The following is a 25,516-nucleotide window of genomic DNA, read 5'->3' on the forward strand; positions in this document are numbered from 1 at the left end:
AAGATAATTTTCAGGATCCATAAAACCATTAATAGCATACTAGGAGTACTACAATTATACATACATTCACTATTTCTAGGATTTTAAAAAACCTGCATATGATTGATTATAAGAGTCCACAAAATTGTTTTATGGACTCTGTTGTTTTCATATATATTGCATTTATCATTTATGCCAATGAATAGTATCTGTTTCAGAATTTTACAAAGTAAATTTTAACTTTCTTATTTTTTAAAATATAATGGTGTTAACTTTCTAAAAAGAAATATCTATTTAGTTTCAGTAATTCAAAAGGGAAAATACCCATTTTATTTTGAGCTCAAATTTCATCTCAAAATATATAACTATTCAGTTACAATGAAAGGTCTACAGATTTCAATAATTAAAAGAGAAATTCAGTAATTAAATAATGAGAGTTTAAGAAAATGCAAATAACACAAAAAAAACACTCTTTGATAGAATTCAGGAGGTGCAGTGAAATTTTGAAATATTTTAGGTAGGAATTTTTCAAGAAAATTTTAGGGAGCACTTAATAGCCAAAAATTAGCATATATACATTTTTATATCAAAACAGAAATATTTAAAAACTATTATAAACAATTACAACAATTTAAACATATAAATATAATTTTCTTTCTAAAATGACTTGCATCCTTTATTAAGTATAAAAGTAAACTTTTTAGTTAATTGGCATTGACTAATAGATTGTACTTTCTTGCATTCACAAGATTAGTTAGTTGACTATGTTCTTTTAATTTATATAGCTAAATATACAATCATAAAATGTGATTATGCACTTAGTAATTGTTTAAATGCAACAACTGTAGAAAAATATATCACATCTTTACAGTAACTAATTCAAGAAAAAACTTAATTCTACTTCTTTCTAGAATCGTGATACTGGATTTTAAAATTGCGTGAATATGAATTGCGATTTTGGGTTTTAAAATCGCGTCAATATGAATCGCGATATTGAATTACAAAATCGTGTGAATATGAATCACGATATTGGATTTTAAAATAGCGTGAATATGAATCGCGATTTTGGATTTTAAAATCGCGTGAATATGAATCGCGACATTGGATTTCAAAATCGCGTGAATATGAATCACGATATTGGATTTTAAAATCGAGTGAACATGAATCGCGATTTTGGATTATAAAATCATGTGAATATGAATCACGCTGTTGGATTTTAAAAACACGAAAATACAAATCACGATATTGGATTTTAAAATCGCGTGAATATGAATCGCGACATTGGATTTCAAAATCGCGTGAATATGAATCACGATATTGGATTTTAAAATCGAGTGAACATGAATCGCGATTTTGGATTATAAAATCATGTGAATATGAATCACGCTGTTGGATTTTAAAAACACGAAAATACAAATCACGATATTGGATTTTAAAATCGCGTGAATATGAATCACGATTTTGGATTATTAAATCACGTGAATATGAATCGCGCAGCTGGATTTAAAAAACACAAATCACGATATTGGATTTTAAAATCGCGTCAATATGAATCACTATTTTGGATTTTAAAATCGAGTGAATATGAATCGTGCGGTTGGATTTTAAAATCGCGTGAATATGAATCACGATTTTGAATTTTAAAATCACGTGAATAAGAATAGCGCTGTTGGATTTTAAAAACGCGAAAATACAAATAGCGATAATGAATTTTTAAATCGCGTAAATAAGAATCACGATGAATAATTTTTAGATCACGTGAATACGAATCGCAATGAGTAATTTTTAAATAGCGTACAAATACGAAAAACGAGATCTGATATTACAACTGCGTGATAACGAATCGCAATATTGGATTTAAAAATGCGTGAATACGAATCGCGACGTTGGATTTTAAACTCGCGAGAATACAGATCGCGATATTGAATTTTTAAATTGAGTGAATAGGAATTGCTAGTACGATTTTTAAACAGCGTAAAAAAAGTCGCAACACATAAGTTTTAAATCAGTTAAATACGAAAATCGATGATTGATATTAAAATCGTCTGATTAAAAATCGCGATTTTAGCATATTCCAGCGCAATTCCTAATATTTAAATTTCCAAAAATCAGCCAAACGAAAGAAAAAAAATCATATATCGGTGGTCGAAACGAAACACTTAGACTCCTTTCCACTCTATAGCGGAAGTCGAGGGAATCCGACTATCGTTCCGGCGGCTTGGGTTTCTCTAATTGGACTCCCTAAAAATTTTAGTTTTTGGAACATGGTCGAAAATTTTAAAAATTGGGAGAAAAAGGCAGATTTCCGCTTTTTCGTGGAAGTCTTTCATCCCTTGGAGACGTGAACGGCAAAATGATCTCCAGTGACTCACGGCAATGCGGATTAATATTTGAAACTGAATTCAGGTTTGCCAAATTTTGGACGTTTTGTCTCAGAATGGCGCAGCTTTGGCAGAAACTGAGCTGAATGTCGCAAAACGGCGCAGTTATGCCGTTTTGTCTCAGTTTGTCGCAAATGGCGCAGGCGTAGCATCCCTGTTATTATGGCATTTTTTTTTTAATCAAAAAAGTTGCAATACAAGAACATTTTATATTTGGCAGTATCTTTTAAACAGAAATACACAATCAATAATAATTAGAGCTATAATATTGTCAGAACATGATAGTTTTTATAACAAATAACAGTTTTTATAAAAAATTGTTTATTAAAATGTTTTTATAAAGTATTGCTGCAACTTATCAGAATTTTATAACTGCACATTTCACAAACCTTATATTGATTTCACTAACATTTTCACTATTTCATCTAAAATATTTCAACAAAAAAGTACAATATTTAATTTATTCTGAAATGTTATTAAACTTAACATTAAAAATCAAATATGTTATAAGCTAAAATTTTTGATAAAGATAATGAAATATTAAAGGAAAACAGTAGGCAGGACATCAGCTAAAATGAAAATTCAAATATCTGTTATTTCTGTTCGTTATGTGTTGTAGAATGGTTAGAACTTACTAATCTTCAATTAACATCAGTAAACTTACCATATAATCCCTGGCATTTATTAACACATTCCTTGGAAAGCCAGTATAAGGACTAATATATTTTTCATCATACAAGAGCTCACTAAAAAGAAGATAGCTCAATAAAAAAATAATAGTTTAAACATAAATAATTTAGTTACTAATAACACTGAGTTAAAAATCTAATAGGTGCTAAAATAAATGGGGAAAAACCTATATTTATTCATTTTAACCAGTTTAAAATAACTTTTTTTTTAAAAAAAAACCTTAATTTTTTAAGTAATAAGAATATTTTGAAGAATAACAATAAAACAAACACAAAGATCATGTGTGCTTTTTTAATTGGCCAAAAATTATAAATAAAAAATTTAATTATAAATTTGTCTTTAAAAAACTAATAATACAAAGAATACTAAATATTTTATTTTAAACTGATTTCAATAGAATTAAACTCAAAGGTCATATTTTTCAAAGTTTACAATGAGTTATCATTTTTAAAGCTGTTTTGTAGAAGATTTCAAATTTTTTTCAATATTCATAAATAACTATTTACTTTCCAACATAAAAATTAAGAAATAGATTTGATATGAAGAAAAATGTGATTTTTGATGCTTTTGATATCCTCGTACCAATAGCAATACTGTTAAGGAGAACCAGTATTCATGAAGTGCTACTCAGAAGAAATTCGCAAAATTGTATTGACTTTAACTAAGACAAAATACATTTTTTCTAAGTATTTTGAAAATGAATTTCTGAGTTTAAAAACTGATCTAACCATTAAATTTGTTATTAATCATACTACTTTTTATGCATAAAAGCAAAGTGGTTCCATTCAATCACATTATTAAAGGGCACCCATACCTAACAAGCAATGAATTAAATTTTTACTAAGAGTTTGACAAAATAATCCTAATATAAAAGGTATTCCGTAATGATCACTTTTATAAATTTTTATTAAAAATGAAGACAAAAAATATTCACATTGGAGAATTATAAGTTAATATTTACACAAAAAAGATACAAAAACGGTATCAAAATTTTACAAATCATTGAGGATGGTTCACTGTTAAGTGATCAAAACATTAAAATCTATTTTATTGGTGCTTCAAACTTATAAGTGCTTCTAATAATCACCTCATAACTTCTCTTTATTTATTTTGACAGTCTAACAGGTTTTAGTGTTTTACACACTCACCTTACTCAATCATATTTTAAAAATAATTTTGTTTCTCTCGTTTCTCTTTTGTTTCTCTCTTGTCATTAGCATGTGACCTCATTGTATTTATTTTTTTCCTTCACTTTAAAAAAAAAAAAAAAAAAAGAATTCTGAATGGAAAACTGTGTATTTGTTTTTGCTATTCATAAATTGGAAAAATACAATATTAAATTTTATGTTCCACACCTCAACTTATTTAAAACGATATATTATACATTAATTTATATTAATTTGAGTAACTAAACAAATAAAATTTCACATTTATGAGAAAGAGAATACATTATGAGAAAAAAAAATCTCACCTTTTCACAGCCCAACAGCCTCTTACTAATACAGCCAATTGATTCAGTTGAAGCTCAACTGTGGCATCATTAATATTTGGGGTCGATTTTAACCTTTTAACTAACATCGGGTATGTTAAGAGTTGACCTAAAAAGAATATATTTCAAAACATTTTTAATTAAAAAACTTCAAAATAAATCTAAAATTAACTTAAATGTAACAAATTTAACAATATATATACCATACCATTGATAAGAATACTTTTCATCTGATCGGATAAAGGTTTATCAAACAGGAATTTATTTTTCTCAGATGTTGTGTGGCCAGATCTGAAAATAAAGATTTACAATGTTATTAATTACATAGCTAATTGTTTTAATTGGTTTTTCAACAGCTTTATCTTAAAAATGGAACAAAATATTTTCATTTAACTAATCAGCTGTCTCTTAGTATAATCAAGCTTTTTGACTGCATCATAAAGTCATAAAAGCTACTTTTTTGATAAAAATTACTTTATAGGTAAATTTAATCAAAGAGGATAATGTTATTTGATTATGGAGTATGTTTTTCCTTACACACAAACACACACATATATATAGATATAGTTTGACTTGATAGTTTTTTCCTACTTGTTCTCTTTCATTATATATATTTACTTATGTAGTCACTCACTTGAACTTAGTAATCTAGAACTTGCACTGAATTCTAAAAGTTTTGAAGTAGGATTCCTTTAGAAATTTTTTAATTGATTTCACAACTTTTAGTATTTATATGTAAAATATTTTTGACTAATAATGACTTGACTGGTGGTAGTTTAAAATAATTTACTTAAAAAGAATCTTAAAATGTTCCAGATATTTCACATTTTCAGCTTAATAAAAGAAAATTTCAGATTTAATATGATTTCAAAAAGTAGTTACTTACTTCCCTGCATATGTATATAAGTTTAGATTATATACATTTTAATTTGGAAACAAAAAATACTTTAGTAAGAAATGTCATATTTATGTTTTTAATGCCACCAATCTACAATGTGAGATGACAATAGCATGTTTAGTTATTTTAGCATCACTTTTGTAAAAAGAATTGAAGTTTATGCTTATTTAACCCCCTGAGCATCAGTCTAGGTTTTTTCCCAACTTTTAGCTGCAAGCTTTCCTGCATCATAAAACCAGATTTCCCCATATTATTCAGTGGAAGAGTAGTGTGTAGTAGAGAAATTTACATACAATTTTACTCATGGGGTAAACAGTTAGAGTTAAAGAACAATTCTTATTTCTTTTCCTGCCATGGATAAAATTAATGTTTTCAAGGAATAAAAAGTTACAAGTTTACTTTTAAACAATTTAACTTTTGCAAATGAAGAATAATTATAACAAATGAAATTTCTTTATAGAAATGCTTAATTAGCAATATTATGAAAATAAACTGATGATTAATCCTACAAATTATAATTTTGTACATCAAACTATACATAAAAACTATAATACAAATCATCAAAATAGAATTACAAATAAAAATTTCTTACAGGCGAAGAGAATCTGGAATGAGATTTCTAATGTAATCTTGTGAACCCATGAATTCCTGAACAGCATCTTTATACATTTCAGCACAAATTATTTTCTCAAATTCTAATTTAGCTTTACTTGACTGAAAAGGAAAAAAAAAATACTGAAATCACAAATAAAATTTCAAAAATAATTCCAAAAGCAATATTTGTGACAAAAGTGTGTGTGTAAAAGACAAAACATATTTCTGTCTTTTTCTGTAGTTTTGCATTTTTCAAACCCATTTATCCCTTTAAGTATTACACATTTTTAAAGTGAAAAGGGGTTTTAAAAATGCAAAGTATCATTTAATCTAAAAAATTTGATCTGACAAATGGGCAATAACATAGCTGCCAACCTTAGGAATCAAAAATTAGGAACACTATGTGCAACAAAATTATATGTACCAATCATGAGAGTAAAACAAAAATTTAACTATTAAATAATAACATTAACAGAAATATCATTAAATTAGTAAAACAAAAGATTAGTAAAATTTATGTAAATTAGTAAAACAAAAGATTAGTAAAATTTATGTAAATTAGTAAAATAAAACTACAAACTCCATCTTTTGTGGGAAATTTATAATATTATTTTATAATTAGGAATACCTGTATAATAGTTTAAAAACAACCATTACCTATTGATATATAATTATTCTTCTCCAAATTATAAAACACAGGTAAATAATCTATATCATAAACAAATATTTCTAATGCAAGTGTTTAAATACTACAATACAATTTTTAAAAAGTAATAATAGTTGTTTAAGATTCAATTTAGTGAAATGATCAGCAACAGCTATTGGAATAGTATTTTCCAATAAAAAGCTACTAAAAAATAACTTCTGGGGAAATAATCACAGGAAGCGCAGCTGAGGCGATCAGAACAATGGATTGGTTTAAAAGCAAAAATACTGCAGTTTCACGAAAATTCAGATTTTTTATAAAAATATCAGATTTTCGGATTTGATTTAAAAATTAGGAACAAATCCGAAAAATTCTGAACAGTTGGCATCTATGCAATAATAAGCAAAAATAAGTGCACTAGATTAAAGATCCTTGCAAACTTTTATAACACAAATATTCAGAGTATAAAAATACATCCGTTACATTTTAAAAAATAAATAAGTAAACTGTATAATTAAACTTCTGGTTTTAAAAAGATAATTTTTTTATTTAAAAACTTCAAACATGTTTCTTAACAGATTCAATGCTATATATACTCTTATATTTTTAGACTTTAATGAGTTTCTTATATTTTTTAAACTTAGGCTTTAGGCTTTTTCAATAAATGAATTATAGGATTTAGAAAGTTTTCTTCACATATTTTCCTCATGGGTAGCACTAAACTTTTTCATTAACCTATTACCATTATAAAATAATAGAAAAAGTAGCATACATTAAAATTTTTATATTTGAATCAATAATCAACAAAAAAAAGCACTAAAACAAATTAACCACTATTACTAAACAATAGTGAAAAAGAAAATAAGTTAAAACAAAATACAGTGAAACCCCGATTTTACGTTTTCCGTCGGACTAGCGATAAAAAACGCTCGAAGCGGAATAACGGAAAATCGGGGTTAAGAAAAATCTATGCATATTTTTAAAAATTGACACCTACCAGTTAAATTAATGGAAAAAATGAGTAATCTTTACTTGCTTTTCGTTTCTAGCTACAATCTTGTATACAGCTTGTTCAACACTAACAACTTTTTGCAAATTTGCTTCTTGATTTACATTTGCAAGTAAAAATTGTTTTAGAGTTTTAATGGTTGGTATTGCTTGATCAGCTGTTGGTTCGTCTTCTGTTATTTCATCATCAGCACTATCGTCGGAATCAGGCATTAAATCACTTATGAAAGGGATTTCTGAAGTAATGATATCTGTGTCACAGTCGATATATGCATCATCGACTTCCGGAAGGTCCTCAACTTCAGACACGCTACCTTCTTCTTCTAAAACAACAGCACTCTCCTCCTCCGATATTGAAAATCCTGCTTTATTGAATCCAGTGATAATGCACTTTCGGTCGACACTGTCCCAAGCTGAAGATATCAAATTAAGAGCCTCAAGAACATTAATTTTTGCCTTAGAAGCATCCTGAAAGTCACCAGAATCCAGAAACATTAGTGATTTTCTAACCAGTTGCTTCCGGCAACTCTCTTTAAATGATCGTATAATTCCTAAATCCAGTGGTTGAAGTTTGCTCGTACAGTTAGCTGGAAAAAACTTTATTCGCACGTTTTTCAATTTAAGGTTTAAATGAGCAGTGCATTGGTCTAGGAATAAAATTATGTTGCGCTTTTGAAAATTCATTTTCTTATCCAGTTTTCGAAGAAAATTTTTAAATAATGCTTGCGTCATCCATGCTTTTCTGTTTGAAGTGTAATCGGTAGGAAAACTTTTGATATTTTTGAAACACTGTGGTTTCTCTGCTCTACCGATCACAAGAGGCGTTAACTTTTGGCTTCCATCGGCATTTGCACAGAGAAAAACAGTAAAGCGCATTTCTGAAAGCTTTCCTCCATGGCAATTTTCACCTTTAATTGTCAATGTCTTGTATGGCAATAGGTTGAAAATCAATCCCGTTTCGTCCGCATTAAATATGTCTCTTGGATTATAGCCCTTTAATAAATTTGGCAGAGTTTCTTCTTTCCCCTGTTACACAATTGTCATATCCACACTATCGGATTCGCAACAGATAGATTTGAAGCATAAATTGTTCTTTTCTTTTTTTTTTAATCGATCAATCCAGCCATTTGATGCACTGAAGCCTTGGAGTTAAAGCCTTTCAGCAATTTCAAGCACCTTTTCTCTCAGGATGGATCCATTTATAGGAATCTTTGCTGCTCTGGCTTCCTTGAACCAGTTCATTAAAATGTTTTCTAACTCATCATATGGAGATGTTTTAAGGGTTTTTCTCTTCTTGGCATATTTTCCGAGTTTTTCAGCATTTAGTTTTACTGAAGCTTCTGCTTTAAAATCATTTGCAAAGTTGAATAAGCAATACCCAAAGATTTAGCAAGATCAACTTTGGTGCCATGAAATTCTTTAGCTTTTTCGGTGATTTCAGCCTTTTCGACCAGAGAAAAGCATTTTCGTTTCGACATCTTCTTTCGAGAAAAGAACACGATGACTGAGGTTTCGAAAATGAGAAAAAATGCTATATCTTTCAAACTCAAACAAAACCCACTGAAAATTTCATTTGGGATGCTAGCATGGAAAAATGAGTAAAACCATTTCGAATAGAATAAAAAAACTTTTTTTGATCTGTTTGTAGAAAAACGCATCAAGCGGGATTTTCATAAAAGGAGTAACGCAAAATCCGGTATTTTTTAACATTATCGGTATAGGCAATTTTCACGAATCAGCAGAAAATGACGTAAGAAGCGGGATAACGTACGACACGGACAACGTAAAATCGGGGTTCCATTGTATTTTGAACATATAAGGTTCAATGCAAAAAAAAAATTTTTTTAAATATAATATAAATAAAAAACTTAAAAGTTTAAGATTTAACATTATAGGCATTATTGCATAAACAGAAGACAGTTTGTGCTATCTGCTATCAGAAAAGGTTTTAGAATATTAAAATGGTAATAAAAAGAATAAAAAAATGACGCATGTTAAATCTATCATACTAATACTAATCATATGTTTTTAAACATTTACAACACATTTTTTTCTTTACATTTTCAAAACAGAGAAAATAATACAAATAATTACACCAAGGGTGTGATAATTAAGGTTGATCCAAGGTTCAGACGCATTTTTCTGTTGATAATATTGATAAGACCTTTCTCTCATTTGTTTATTTTTATCAGCATTGGATCCACCAAAGCGAACAGTAACTGCAACAGCTTCTTCTTCCTCCTCCTCTTCTTCTAAAAGAACGAATTTTAAAAAATTAACAACAAACACTTTTCAAAAATTCCATATAATATAAAAAAATAAATACTTTAAACACATTATATCTAATATAAATTTAAGTAATTAGAGGCTGTAATTGTGAGTGTCCTCTGTGGAAAAAAATTTAAGTTTAAGATAACTCCAAATTATTATTTTCTAAACTTTCTGTAAACATATAAATTTAAGAGGATAATTTCATGTTGTTTTTTTCTAATTTTCAGTTATGCTTTATTATGTGTATTAAATTCTAATTATGAAGTTCATAGATATTGACCCAATTAGTTCTGAGAAATAGATTTATCATTTACATACTCATTTAATAATTTTATATTTAGAGTTCACACTAACAATGATAATTTAATGATAAAAAAAAAGCACCTAAATTTTCATTAAGTGGTCAAAGAATATAATATGAAAGACAAACGTAAAAAAAAGTTTAAGAACAAGTATTATACAAGTTTTTGGTACATATTAGTTAGTGCATATTTATGCAGAGAACAGAAGAATATTTAAATTGTAAAGTATTTTGAATACCTTATGTTTCCAATTTCAAAATATTTTAAACACTAATTCGTAATTTAAATCTTGATTTTTTTTTTACGATATATTAATGACATATTGTTCTCAAATTTCACATTTTCATTATCACTTTCATAAAATGCTCAACTGGTGATAATTCCATTGTTCACATGGTTTTTCAATAATATTTTTAGCTATCATTTGCCTTTTCCAATCCTGATATCTTCAATGCAATATCTTCTTGACAAACTCAATAAAGATTCAGGGCAATTCCATATGTGACGGAATGACATTTTGACTTGCATGATGACAATTAATTGAAGTTTCTATGCATCTAATTTCAAATAAGCATGATTTTTTCTCATGCATGTCATTATTATTGGTATAATGTGATTTAAAAAACTAAAAAAAAAGAATTTTTTATTTTTTTTATTTTTAATTTTATGAACTTTTTACTTGTGTGACGGAATGACATTTTGGCAACCAAGCTTTCGGCATGCCGCTTAGAACTGGTAGTTTCTGTGAATTTTGCAACTATTATTTTCCTGAACTATTTTTTACTTTTAGTATAATGTGTAAGCAATGTAAATTGTGAATTTGGAAAATTGACCTCAGGTTGGCTATCAGTTATTAACATCTATTTGCTGTGACGGAATGACCGTGACGGAATGACAAAAAGTTTAGTGGAAGAAAGTCTTCATTTAAAAATGTTTTATTAATATGTCAATGATAAACAGAATGTAACAGATAAACAGAATTAATATTTACATAAGAATCAGTTAAAATTTCAACAATTTGAAAATTAGGTTGTCTCAGAAGAGGTTTTATATCTAACTTGCCAATGTCACATCTTATCTTCGCTCTCAGGAAATTTATGCATGAATCAATTTTTGTCCCATGTTCTTTAAATACTTTAACATCTAAATCGTCTTTGTTTATCAAAGTAATTTGCGCTGCATATAAATGTGCCTTCTTTTTTTTTCACAGCATGGGACAATGATTAAAGAGCCGACCGCATATTCCTCAATCATATTTTCCATTTCCTCTTCAAAACAGTGGCTTTTCAAATCATACACTTGGTTTTGGTTAAAATTAGAAAGTATTCCAATTTTGATGATTCGATTCTCAACTACATGAGCATCTAGTGCAGGTCTCTTGTTCCTGGCAATGCTAATGTAGCAAGTGTCTAGCTGAAGTCATTCTCTTTTGCCCTCTCTTAAACAGAATAGCTGGACAAAGACAAAACTTCAACGATTTGTTGCTTCAACTTTATGAAATCATAAAATTCTTTTACATATTATGTGCCGTTTTACAGCAGCCAACATCTTGTTTGGCCTTTTAGAACAACATCACAATTACATGGTATTTATAGGTGCATGTGCTGTGAGGTATTAATGAAATACACTTAACAAAAATGAGAATAAGAACAAAAATGAGATAAGACACACTTTACATCAATATATGCTTCTTTATGAAAAGCCTCTTTTAAGGCCATAAGTATATATTGCATCTGCACTCTTCGTTACTCTGTCAGAGTTTGTATTATGACTGAATCCTTCATACTTGGGGGCTTGTAACTAACATCATCTTGACAGTAAAATTTTTTTAACCAAATTAAACAGCTCATCAACATTACTTTTCTCACTTAGTTTCTTTTGAATTCGATGTTAAATACTTCTCACATAAAGATTGAATTAATTTTTTTACCTCTATTGGTGATTTTGGAAGTGAGTGTACAATTTTTTTTATGGTGAGTGTACAATTTTTTTTATGGCTTTACCAAGACTCTGCAGGAATTTGTATAGGGAATTTAAATTATTTGTATGTGAAGATATTGGTAGAATTTGATTTTTTCTTTGTTTACACAATCTCTGCACAACAGCGTTTGCACTTCTGAGTTTTTTAAGTGCAACTTTTGTCACGGACGCTTTCTTCTCTGCCTTTCTTTCTCTGTTTTTTTTTCTTCATCATATCATGGGGATCTTGGTCTTTTTCAACATTTTATCTGTCTTTCAACAGCTGTTTTAGCCATTAGGTTAATTGAAAAAAAAATAATTCCCTAGTTTTTGACTAAGCTTCTCAAGGACTCGTTTTGTCATTCCATCGCCGAAGATGTGTCATTCCGTCACGCTAATTATTGGAAGTTAATAATCAAATGCATAGAATTTTGCAATTCCTCATTGATTCTTATGCCACATCTGCTTTATATTCCAAAATATACACATTTTCATTCAAAAACGCAGCTGCTATTTAAAAAAATATACTAAAACATGTGACGGAATGACACAAAAAAAAGTTACTTTTATTTAATATATTAAACTTGAAATGACTTAAAGGCTATGTTTTAAATGTTTTAATTTTGTACTATATGCATATTTTTATCAAAATATTGCAAAAGAAAGATGCATTTCTTTTATTTTATAAGTATTTTTCAAGAAAACAATTTGAGCACAAATGTGAAGAATTCACTTGTCAGCCATGTGATTACTTTAGAATGCTGCCAGATTCAAAAAACTTAAAATTATCAAAAATTAAACAGTAATATGTAGACTTTGGCTATTTTTGAACATATTTTTAAAATTAAAATATGCAATTCATAAAAAAAAATTTCACTTAAAAGTTGACACTTTCGTGGAATTGCCCTTCATATAGTTTTTCAATTTTTTTTCACTCAGTTATTGCTACAGATTACCATGCGGTTTTAAAAATTTCAATATATTTAAAATAGTTCCATTGCAAATTCATGAGGTCTATCTAGTGAATCACTTTATAGGGGGGTAATTGATAACAACTTTAACACGTTATATTTACAACAAATACAATATTATCCGCCAATTGCACTTTAAAATAATAAATTTTTAATGCACTTCATTTTTTACTATTTTCTTATAAAATGTTCATTTTTTTTTCACAAATACAACCGGTTTCCCTATGAATTTTAAAATCCAATTTTTTTTCCTAACTATAATAATATAAATGATCGATATTCATTATTTATTTAATTATATGAATTTATCATTTAATAATTACCTGGATTAGATTTTTTTGCTTGACTATCCATTTTATCCATCTGAACACAATGTGGTTGCAGTTCCAGAATTGAATAGAATGGAACTAAATGCAATTCTCCTAGATAAATGGGGAGGGAAAAACTTTCGTGAACAAAATAAAAGATAAAGAATTTTCAGAAAAAAAACTTAGAAATAAACATTTCAAAAATTATATTAAAAAAAATATACAACTACCTTTTTTTAAAAGGCCTAAAGCATAATTTTCAGGATTCATAATAGCTTTTGAGCCACTAATCACAGATTTATCCATATATGGGCTGAAATTAACATACATACTTAAATTATTTCATTTTTAAAAACAAGCTTTAATTACATGCTAAACTTTTAATCCTTTGTAAGACAATTTCTTACCATACAACATTCAAAGCTAAATTAGATTAATATGAAACTTAGAAAAACAGCATTTGATCCCCTTTATCCCCTATGATAATATATTAAAATAAGACTGAAAACTGCTAAAATAAATACAAAACTGGTCATAATGATCAAAGTTAAAACTATCTCAAAGATAAAAAAAATTCTATGCTGAACTAAAATTTAAGATTAAAAATTATGGTCATAAGTTTTGAGTATACCATTAATGATCCTTGCAAGAAATAAATGCTATTCCTTAGTTCCAGAATAATCTCATAAATCATAGGCTATTCTTAGGTTTAGGCCATTCTCTACAAAATTTAAAACTAATATTTTAAGTTTGAAAAATAAAATTTCAGAAAGATTACAACACCATAGTTTTATCATAAATTTAAAATAAGTCTAATATTTTCAGTTCAGGACTTTTACAGCAACATATCGTGGATATAATAAACATCATGAATTTAATAAATTACATTTATGTTTAAATCTTTTTACCTATTAAAAAAAGTATTATTTCCATTGGCTTTACCATCTACATTTAAAGCTATATGTTCACCTCTGCTCTTGTCATAACTGTTGCTGTGAACATTAAGACCAAATTCCATTTCAATCTGTAAAAAGAATTTTTAAAAATTAATGAAAGAAATGTTTTACAAAAATCAAAGAAGCATTAAAAATATTTAGAATTGATTGGTTAGAGTAATGGCGGGCAACCTGCGGCCCCTCAGGAGCTTATGAACACAGTATAAAAAAAAATTATACAATTTTATATTGAGTCATCACTTTCTAATGCGCTCGATTTGCGTAGATTCTATGGTATATCTACGTTATTTTTCAATCACTTTTTCAACAGTTATTGTTACGAAATTCTCCATGATATTAGGAAACTAGATATTTTTAACATAATATTACGATACACAAATTTCTAATTTAAGTAATCGCTTTGTGAATTTATTGTTGCCGATTTCATCATAAATTCAAGCGACGTTTCGATCGTTTTTTAGCATTCATAACTAGTAATTTACAAACGGTTTTTAAAATCCCACTACACCAATTACGATATGACTCATGTTGCACATTTAATTTATTATTTTTTAACATGCTTTATTAGTGACAAATTCATCCTAATCTAAATGATTTTTTGTTTTTTTTTTAAAGGTAGATATAGATATGCTTTTCTATGTGATTTTGGAAATCTCACATTTTTATTACGATATTATAACGACATACGAGTTTCAAATCACACATTAAAATTTCACATTTTGACAGGCTTCGATTTTGCTAATTTTATTTAAAATCCAAAGTTTTTTTTTGGCACCCTCTAAGATGTATTGCCTGGTGGTCTTAAAAATTCCGATTTTTATTACAATGTATGAATTTTAGAACATGCATTTAAATAAATACTTGTATACGGGCTTTAATCGTGCTGATTTCACTGTAATTTAAAATGTTTTGTTTCTTTTTAATAATTGCGATGTTTCTTCATGTGAATTTAATGATCCCGTTGTTTTAACTGTCATGCTGATACAATGTGCTATCACTTTTTGATACAATAAATTTCTGCATATTTCATAGTAAATATAAGTTTTTCCTTCATTTTTCTTGGCAGTTAGCACCATGCATTCACACAAGGTATTTAGAACTCTGATATTTAATGCAATGTTACTGCAACAAGAAAAATTAGAAAAATGCAGGAGAACTCGAATTTTCAAATTGTTCACGGTTTGTAATTTTGTTTTAAAATTTTTGTAGCTTAGGGGATTTTTTAGGAAAATAACTTCTCCTATTTAAAATCAATAAAACCTCTAGAAAGTCAAGAAATAGAAATAATATTTGAAATATAATACCAAATATATACAGAATCTTTTTCTGTACTAAAACAATTTTGTTTTAATTTTTGTTTTGTTTTTTAAACTCTTATATTTATTAAATATTATTTTTTAATTATTAAATATTTATGTCAATTTTATATTATTCTTTAAAACATGCCTGTACTTTTTTTTCACACTTGCAGCATATTTTTTTATTTTGGAATGAATATTTTTCCCCATAATATTCATAAATAGATGCATATAATTTTTTTTTTTTTTTGATAAATCAATTATTAATCAAAAAGGGGAAAATTAAAAAAAAAAAAAAAAAAAAAAAAAAAAAAAACATACCTTTTCATTTTTGAATAAATTTTAATAATTAAAAGTACTTAATTTTCTGCACATACATTATTAAGTTAACTGATAAAAATTTAGTTCTTGGAACACTAATGTTTACATAAAAATTAACATATTTGCTGCCAACATGAATAATCATACGTACAGCCCTTCGCTTTTCAACCTGCTGTGCAAGGGGCCCTTCATTTAAAAAGGTCGTGCACCCTTAAATTAGGAAAATAAAAAAATATATTCATAATTAAAAAAACATTTTGTTTGTAGGCAGGGGCAGGAATAAAAGATGCCTAACAAAAAATTGATATGAATGTTACAAAACACCAAAAATAAAGCTTTTAAAATATATTAGTAGTCATTTATTAGCTAATTGACAAAGTCTTTACTTTTTATTAAGCTGGGTTGAGTTATTGACACAACATAAGTAAAAACCATGCTTTTATGGATAAAAAGCATCTAAAATCTACTTTTTCCTGATGTTATGGTACAGCAGACAAGTTTTTAAAAAAAGTATCTTTACAATTAATTCTGATATAATGTACATAGATAATTTTAATATACTGCCAAAGATAAGTTATTAAACGTTGAGTAACTTACTTTTAAATTTAGATTTGCAAATATACTAAAAAACAAAAATTTTCCCTTATAAAATATTAAAAATATGTTTAAAAAAAATTTTATCACACAAATTTTATTGCATTATTGATATCCACTCAGCATCTATATTTTTAGAATACATTTGGATACCAGAATATAATCTTGAAATATTTTTAAAAAAATGTGTAACTTAAGATAAACTAATTGAAAAACCACTAACATTTTATTTAATTTTAAAACTTTTATTGAATTGAGAACTCGTGCAAATAAATAAAACCTACAAATTATATTTTGATTAATAATCTGAAGAAATTTTTTAGCAAATATCTTTTATGGCTTTGCATTTAGGCTTCATTCAGTTGTAATAAATGATAATACAGCGGTCCCAAAGATCCAGGTTTTTGGCACTTTTGACAAAAAGGATTTTTATATGAAGGTAAAAGTTGGCATGCATCAAATACTTGCCAGTCTTGGCAAAAAATTTTGCTTATTTGTCAAATCTATAAAAAATTCACCTTGCAGCAAATAATTATCATTCATTTTTTTTTTCAAGGTTAGTGTTTGAAATTAGTAAAAAAAAAATTTATAAATAAATATTTAAAATGAACGACTTATTTTATTATCTTGAGAGCGTTATTCAATTTACAACAATTTATTTATTAAGAAAATATTTAACTGCCTTATACTATCCAACATTTCTACTAAATATTGGATACTCTGAATAATGAATGCCAAATATTTTTAGCCACTTATTAAGTAATACTTTTTAACATGAATTTAAATACATCTAAGGAAGAAATGTAAAAACATATTATGTAGGCATTTTAAGAAAAAATTTGCCAATCCAACAGTTACTCAGTGTTGCGTGTTATAAAATTCACATGAGTAGATTTAATAGCATCAAATAAATAGAAATACATACCACATTCCATATTTAAATAATAACAAAATTTTATTTTAATAATAAACATTTGATTATTCAGGTTAGATATGATAAATACACTAATATAAATGCACATTTACTTTTTGTTGATTAGGTTTAATTCTAGCAGCTAAACATTCACTTTCTTCATCAGCCTTTTCGGTAGCTTGATTACTTTTTGTAGGATATTGAAATAAATATAGGTTGTCAGCAAGTGCCTTTGACAAAAAGACATCACTCTAAAATTAATAAACATAATATAAAACATTTACAAGAAAAACATGTTAGTAAGACTAGTAACAAAAATGCTTTTTAAATTTAAAAACTAATAATAAATATTAAGTATATAAGTAAAAAAAACTATTAGAACAAACTTAATTGACGAAACCGATTCACATAATTATTTTATAGTATTAAATAACTATGTTAGTTCAAAAATTAATAAATATAAAAACCTTTCTTAGTGAAAAAGTCTTAGTATATTATAATGAAAATAATATCAGATCTTATCTTCTGATAATTTTTTTCTTCTTCTACTATTAACTTGGGTTAAAAAGTCAACACTTGAAATGCAAAATAAAATTTATATCGAAAGTTAACTTTTTTTAAAAAAAGTAAATGTTGCAGCTTGGATTGTTACAACATATAAACCTGATTTCATAGCAAGCAGACAACTTATTTCTAAGGATTAGAAGGGTTGGCAAGTTTTTGACACATGACAGTTTTTACCGTCATGTCAAAAACCCATATTTTTCGTTATACTGTAATTATATTTGAGTTTAACTGCTTATAAATTTAAATTAATTCATTTTTGGGCAATAAAATTAGAAAAAAAGTTGTTAAAAGATATTTAAGAACAGATTCTTGCATCTTCCCAACATGTTTATATCAAAACATACTATTTGAAGTAAAATATTAGGATACTAAACAAAATTTTCAACATTTCAAAATTAGTCACTTGCTATTGTATGCTTCGGCACAGTGACCCCGACTACTGAACATGTAATTTTGTTTGTAATTAAGTTTTGTTTAATGTGCTTTTTCAACTGAATAAAAGTCTTTAACACGACAAAATAGCAGTATTTCTTGACTTAGAGTTTGTTAGTAGTTAGAAGTTTTGAAAGTTTTGTTTAGCTTATTTCTAATATTTAAGAAATACCAAATTTTAAATTCTTCTTTTTAGATCTTGAATTTATTAATAGTTCCAAGCTTTTTTGTTTGTTTGTTTATTTCTAACAATTACGAAGTGCAAAATTTTGAATCCTTAGCAAATCAAGCTGTAATGATAAAAGTAAGTATCACTATTTTCAAGAAGTATATTACAATATTTCTGTATGAATGTATATCCCCTATAGTTGCAAGATCAATAGCAATCATTTACAACATTCATTTATAAAGGCAATTATGTGAAAAAAATATATTGTCCAGGGTTGGGTTTTTGACGTCAAAAAGTGGTTTTTGACATGACAAGGGTATAAAACTGGTTTAAACCGTCAAAAACCCGTCAAAAATGTCAAAAACTGAAGTTTGCCAAGAAAATATATAAACTTCAAAACTACCAACAGTTGCCATGCATTATATTGAAATTTAATTATACTATAGGTAATCAGCAGGTTTTAAAATATTTTTTAATTAAAATTAAGGTAAAATAACAGATTTAAAATCTCAAAAATTTATATTCAAATGCATGTGCAGAAAAATTTTGCACAAAAATTTTTTAAATACAGTACAGAACCCGTTATCCAGAAATCAGAAAACCGGAAAACCAAAAAACCGGAACGAAAATCAATACATTTTCCCGCCATTTTTCAAAAAAAAAAAATTTTTTTCCTCATAAAATTTTAGGATTTTTCTTTCTTTTTGAAAGATCCTAAACCTTACCATCATTTTGGAAATAATCATTAGTGCATTACTTCATCGTTTTTTCTTCTTTTTAAGATTATTTCCGAATATTTTTCTTTAGTTGGGTTTAACAATAAAAAAAGGGCTTTTTGTAGCGATTCAGAAAACCGGAAAAATCAGTTATCCGGAATAGCGATGGTCCCGATCGTTCCGGATAATCGGTTCCCTACTGTATTTATATTTTGAAAAAAAATTTTTTTTTTGATACTTAAGAAGATTAAAAGTTTATTAATATGCATTTTTGACATATAAGGAACATATATCTAATATTTATAAGGAACTTACAAGTTATGTTGTATAAATACAAACTTGATACAAGTGTATAAAAAATTTTTTAATGTTATACCGAATATCTTTATTATCCAGTATGTTAATTTGAATTTAAAAGTAGTTATATTTGTGAATAATGATAAATATAATTCATATTGTTTATTATATTTATTTATAATTTTCACACTTATCATTTTAAAACAATTTTTACCTCTTAATTTTTTTTTCTCCACTTGTATTAAGAATACAAATAATGCATATCTTGAAAGCAAGAAGTAATTATTCAACAGCTGAATATTTAGATATTCAACAAAACTATATAGTATTCAGCAAAATGAAATTCACAAGTATTTGGATAAACTAAATTTTCAGCATAGTAAATGAATAGGCTGAATATACTGTAAATCGACACTAACTACTCTGTGTATTTAACAGAAAGCACTTAAATTTGTAATGTCTTATGTTAAAAAGATTATTAAGAAGATTTAAAAGAATATTAAAAAGATTTTTCTTTAAAAGATGTCTAATGTACAAAACTGCTAATGTTTAACTAAAACTGCTAATGCTGCTTTAAAAATGTCTAATTTTTAGTATAATCTATACTATACACTAAATTTGGTTATAAATAAGTTTCTTAATAATATCACTGCAGATTTTCAATAACACATGAAAATGAATACATAATATTACAAAAGATGTGAGCTTTCAAAAGTACAAGATTTTGGTTACTATTCAAAATATAAGTGTTTCTTCAAAATTTTAAATTTATTTTTTCTAGAACATATTTAGAAACACTATCCTTTATAAAAAAAATATATAAATTTTATGCATTAATTAAATTTCACATATGAATATAGGTTTTTGACATTTTCGACATTTTTGACAGTGAGGTTTTTGACGTGACGGATTAAACCATGGTTTAAACTGTCAAAAACTGTCACATGTCAAAAACCTGCCAACCCTGATATTGTCTGCGATATGCCATAAATTAAAGAAAACAGTAGGTTTTTGACTATTTTTACCGTTATAACCCCGGTTTTTACCACTGTCATGTCAAAAACCAGTTTTTGACGGCAAAAACCCAACCCTGTCAGAAATACATGATATTTTCGAGAACATCAGATATTTTGATATGTACAAGGCTTGTTTAAGCAAGGATCCTTATGTCGTGTACACTAATAGGTGACTGGTGCGTTGCAACAAGTGTGAATACCGTGGCTCGACATTCCTTGGAAACAACTGTGCTCCATTGCAACAATGTCTTTAAAAAGTTCAAATTTAACAAATGGCCCACCACGCACACAATATGGCCAGCGATGCATTTTAGTCAGCAGAAACCTGTCTGCTACATACATTAAATGGCAAAAAAGTAGCAAAATACCAGTCTTGCTGACGATGAATTTTGCCACTTTATGACAATGGCTCTCTCTGCAACTCAGATACCAGCTTTAATGGTCTCTTTAGATTAGGAAGTTTTGGACCACCCCTGCCTACAGCCCAGACCTTGCATGCTCAGTGATTTTCCTGATATTTCAAACATAATTTTGGTGGCAATTATCACAACAATGATGAATATGTAAAAACGGCCATGACCTCTTAGTTAACGGAGAACACCAGAAGTTTGTATGAAGAGGGTATTCTAAATCTACTTGTAAGGTGTAGTAAGTGTTTAAACAAACTTGACAATTATGCTGGAGAAAAAAGAGAAACGTATGTAGAATCTGAAAATAAATTTGTTTCTTGAAAATTTTCTTTGCTTTGCTTTTTATTTTTAAACGGCCCTTACTTAAAAATCAACATACGTAAATATTTTATATTTATAAAAAAATAATCATTTTCACTGCCAATAAGTATTTTCAGATATAAACTTAAGAAAAGTCAATTTCATGTAAGTTCATAGCTTAATTTCAATTTCTTTATGCATTCAACAAAATTTTTATGAAATAAAGTATTAGCGAACATAGTTGTAGAAGTTACAAATTCCAAAAATACAAGACTTGTAGAAATTTTTAGCAAAAGTTCCTATAACTTTAAAATCGAAATATTTTAGATTAATCCTTTAAGCTATTAATTTGCAGGCAAACATTTTTTTATCGGACAAACTTTTTATGCATACTTAATCTAAATATATAATGCTCATTTTATCATAAAAATGAGATAATATATATATTTGTTATTTATGAAAAAATGCTGCGTAGTTGCATATAAAATTCTGATTAAAGAATGGTAATGGAAACCTATTAGTTAGTATCATATCTATATAAAGACTCGATTTCGTGGTATACAGTCAATTTATTCGTAAACAGAATTCTGACACTATGACGAGCAGACTCAACTACTGCTAACAAAATACAAAAACATTAAATATTACAAATTTAAATTAAAGCTAACAAAATTTTCAAAAACTTTATCAAGAAAGTAATAAGTCAAATATTTAATCAATTCAGTATAATACCTCAGCTCAAGACCTATCTAACACAAAATACTTCGATATCATACTACGTAATAAGGAAATGTGTCACTTTTTTATGAAAAAAAATTTTTTTACGAGTAATGAAATAACAAATTATTAGAACAGCTATAATTCGTTACAGTTTGAACTTACAAATATTAAAAATAACTAATTTTTAATAAAAACAATGTGTTACTACAAACACGAAACTAAAAACCTCAAAAACAACTTCATCTGTATCGTCGTCTTCGCAGGAATTCATAATGAACTTTTTTACAAAATCCTATATAAATAAATTAATATAACAGTTGAACTTCACACAGAAAAATAATTAACGTAATTTAATGGGAACCACGGCAATTAGCCGCTACGTTGGAAAAAAAAATAAACAATAAAATTTCATCACACACAAATCACACAGCACGATCCTGAAAACATCAACAACTTTAATATTGCCAAATCATAATGTACAAATATTCAACAATGAATATACACAAAAAATTCTCCTGCTGCAGAGTTTAGAAGCGCCATCTCATGAATTTTAAAGAAAACATTAATAAAGGTCACACGTTTTTACATATTTGCAAGAGTAAAAATTAGTGATGCGTTTTATTTTAAATTTACTTTTGAAAGTGCAATACAATAATAAATAGTTTCTTCTTTTTATAAAAATTCTTAATATTTAAAAAATGCTATACCGTTAATCTTGATTTAATTTTAAATAACGTCACTTAATGGGCAATTAAATGTTACTAAATTTTCAAGAAAGTCTTGCAAAATAAACTCTTTTTGTTCAATACTCATTCCGTTACCAATTATTAAGAAGTTTATAAGCATGATTTTTTGTTTTAAAGATCAAAATAAAATATTTAAAAATAACTTTTTAGTATGTTTTTTCTTAGTTTAACAGTCAAATCAAGTTTTAAAAGAACATACGTGGATAAACTTTCCTTAGAGAAATTTTCTTCAATATTTCAGAAGTTTTCCTCATTCTTTTTTTAAAAAATAGGGGTTCTGTTCCCTACACGTAATATCCAACGTTAATGATTGCTTTCTAGTCTTTTTTTCTTTTTTTTTTCTTTGCGAAATAGAAATTTTATGGAAAAACAAAATTTATTTGAGTTTAACGCATTAAAGTTATCCAATTTATTATTTTTTTAATTTCAAATTCCAATTAGGAAAAAAATTAACGACAAAGCAAATTCGTCTTAAAGGAACAAGAAAAAAACTCTTTCCCGTTTAATACATCTTTTTGGAATTTTAAATCTAATTACGAAGACAAGTATTAAAAGAAACTCATTTCTGTGGTTCTTTGTGACAACTTTTGAGAGTTAAACAACATTTCCCTTCACAAAGCTCCCCTTGACAAACCATGGAAATTAACCATAGTTTTCCAACTGCAACTCGTTTTAACTATCAATGAAGATAGTTTTTGTCAACGGTATCGTTTCATTAAAAAATTTATAATTTAATTTTTAGAAAAAAGCATGCAATCCTGGTACTTATTTTACTCACTTGCCGTACGCTTAATTGAATGAGACTAATCCTGAAGCGATCGGATAAGTAGTAAGGTTTTTTTTGTATATAACGTACAATTTTGTACTTGTACCTAGTAACTCATCTGACATGACTAGCTACACTTTAAATGAGGCATTGTTTTTTGTGTATTGTTTTACGATGAATCGGAAATCAAACATGAGGCATCCGAAAAAATACATTATATAACTAAATAACAGTACGCAAGTGGCTTATACAGTTTAGCTGTTTGTAGCCCGACTTCATTTACACCCTATCCTCCTGCTCACTTACGAAATACGTTTTGTGAGGTCGGAGAACTTAATTTTTCCCGTGAGAAGGACATTTGTCGCATGCTAAAACCTTTTCCCCCCTAGTTTTGGTAATTTTTGAGCAATACTGTGGTATTTGATAACGGATATTTGAACAATCTTCCATTTCAAACATGGCACTATTTTAAATCATAGAAAATATCTAAGATGTTTCGCTTAGAAAATTTGAGAAATTAACTTATATATCGTCCCTTGTAAACGTTCTATGCATTTTCAGAAGCCATATTTTCCTTTTTAAATTTCGATATTTAACTGCTAAATTTATTTAAAAAAAATTTATCTTATATTTAAAGTGTACATGGCACTATAAACAAGGTACATCATCTTTCGACGTCACCGACGATCCTTTCACCAGGTTCCAATCATTCTTTTTAACTGAAACCTCAACTTGGCATTAGCTAAATTAGCATGTTTTTTGTCAAATTTTTAAAACAAAATAGTTCATTTAACAATATTAAGAAGTTGTTTTGGATAGAAAATAATCGATTTGATGCAAAAGCATAATTAATTTTAAGATTAAAATTTAAATTGCCGAAAAAGAAAGAGTTTTAAATGCATGAAAGCAACGAGTTTTACTTTATTATGAGTTCAGTTTGAAAGGATAGGATTTTTATGGTATTTCCCATTAATTTTACAAAATTAAACTTCTAACTTGCCTTCCGACAAATTTATTATTTCCAAATGGAAGAAAAAGTGTCCAGTTATGTTTCATCACCAATTTTTTTTCCTGATGAAATTAAAATAATTAATTGATCGAGGAAGAAATGTTGAAGCTGTTGATGTGCAGTTTGTAACATAGAAAATAATTGAGAATGTAAAAACTAACAAATTAAAAGTTTATTTACTGAAATGAAACAAAAATTGTAAGACGTTTATAAAAAAAATTTAAGAAAAACTAATAATAAATAGCTTTGATTTTGTAATTTTTTTAAAGAAAGAGAAATAAAATTAAAAAAAAAAACATACAAAGTAAGACATTGCATTATAATTTGGTCCTTTTTATGCATGGTAATAATATGCATTTTTCAAACCTTTAAACGGAAGAAGTGAAAATAAACTAGGAATAGTAAGTTTCTAAGAAAATTCATCTAATTCTAATGGGTCTGGTTAATTTCCTCGACAATCACTTCATCGACACTACTTCATCGACAGACCATTTCATCGATAGGTTATTTCGTCGACAGGCCGTTTCCTCGATAGGCCATTTCATCGACAGGGTCATTTCGTCGACATGGTCATTTCGTCGACAGGATCATATCTTTGCCAAGGTTATTACGTCGACAGGGTCATTTCATCGACAGGGTCATTTCGTCGACAAGGTCATTTCATCAACAGGGTCATTTCGTTGATAGTGTCATGCGTAATTCTGAAACTATTTTAGAAATTTGATCTAAATATTTTTATTATTAATTGGAAAAATGCTATTATTTAATTTTTAAACTAAAGTAAAATTCT

At 27.4% G+C, this 25,516-nt stretch overlaps 1 protein-coding gene across 2 annotated transcripts in view; it reads right to left on the reverse strand.

The window, feature by feature from the left end:
• Positions 1–25,516, reverse strand: part of Polr3E (RNA polymerase III subunit E) — a 132,296-nt gene that overhangs the window by 13,191 nt on the left and 93,589 nt on the right. The window contains exons 1-10 of one of the 2 annotated variants that reach the window (XM_043043710.3): positions 22,432–22,699; positions 17,692–17,829; positions 14,405–14,520; positions 13,727–13,809; positions 13,512–13,610; positions 9,780–9,937; positions 6,030–6,151; positions 4,748–4,830; positions 4,522–4,648; positions 3,025–3,106 (exon numbers count right to left, since the gene is read on the reverse strand). In XM_043043710.3, the coding sequence (XP_042899644.2) occupies positions 3,025–3,106; positions 4,522–4,648; positions 4,748–4,830; positions 6,030–6,151; positions 9,780–9,937; positions 13,512–13,610; positions 13,727–13,809; positions 14,405–14,520; positions 17,692–17,829; positions 22,432–22,476 (1,053 nt within the window). In that variant the 5' untranslated portion in view covers positions 22,477–22,699. Of the gene's footprint in view, positions 1–3,024; positions 3,107–4,521; positions 4,649–4,747; positions 4,831–6,029; positions 6,152–9,779; positions 9,938–13,511; positions 13,611–13,726; positions 13,810–14,404; positions 14,521–17,691; positions 17,830–22,431; positions 22,700–25,516 lie in introns of those variants that run through there. The other variant, XM_071179248.2, reaches the window with a different exon arrangement.

This window comes from Parasteatoda tepidariorum, chromosome 3 (assembly GCF_982258835.1).
Source record: "Parasteatoda tepidariorum strain Cologne lab strain chromosome 3, Ptep-v5.0, whole genome shotgun sequence".
NCBI classification, from domain to species: Eukaryota; Metazoa; Arthropoda; class Arachnida; order Araneae; family Theridiidae; genus Parasteatoda; species Parasteatoda tepidariorum.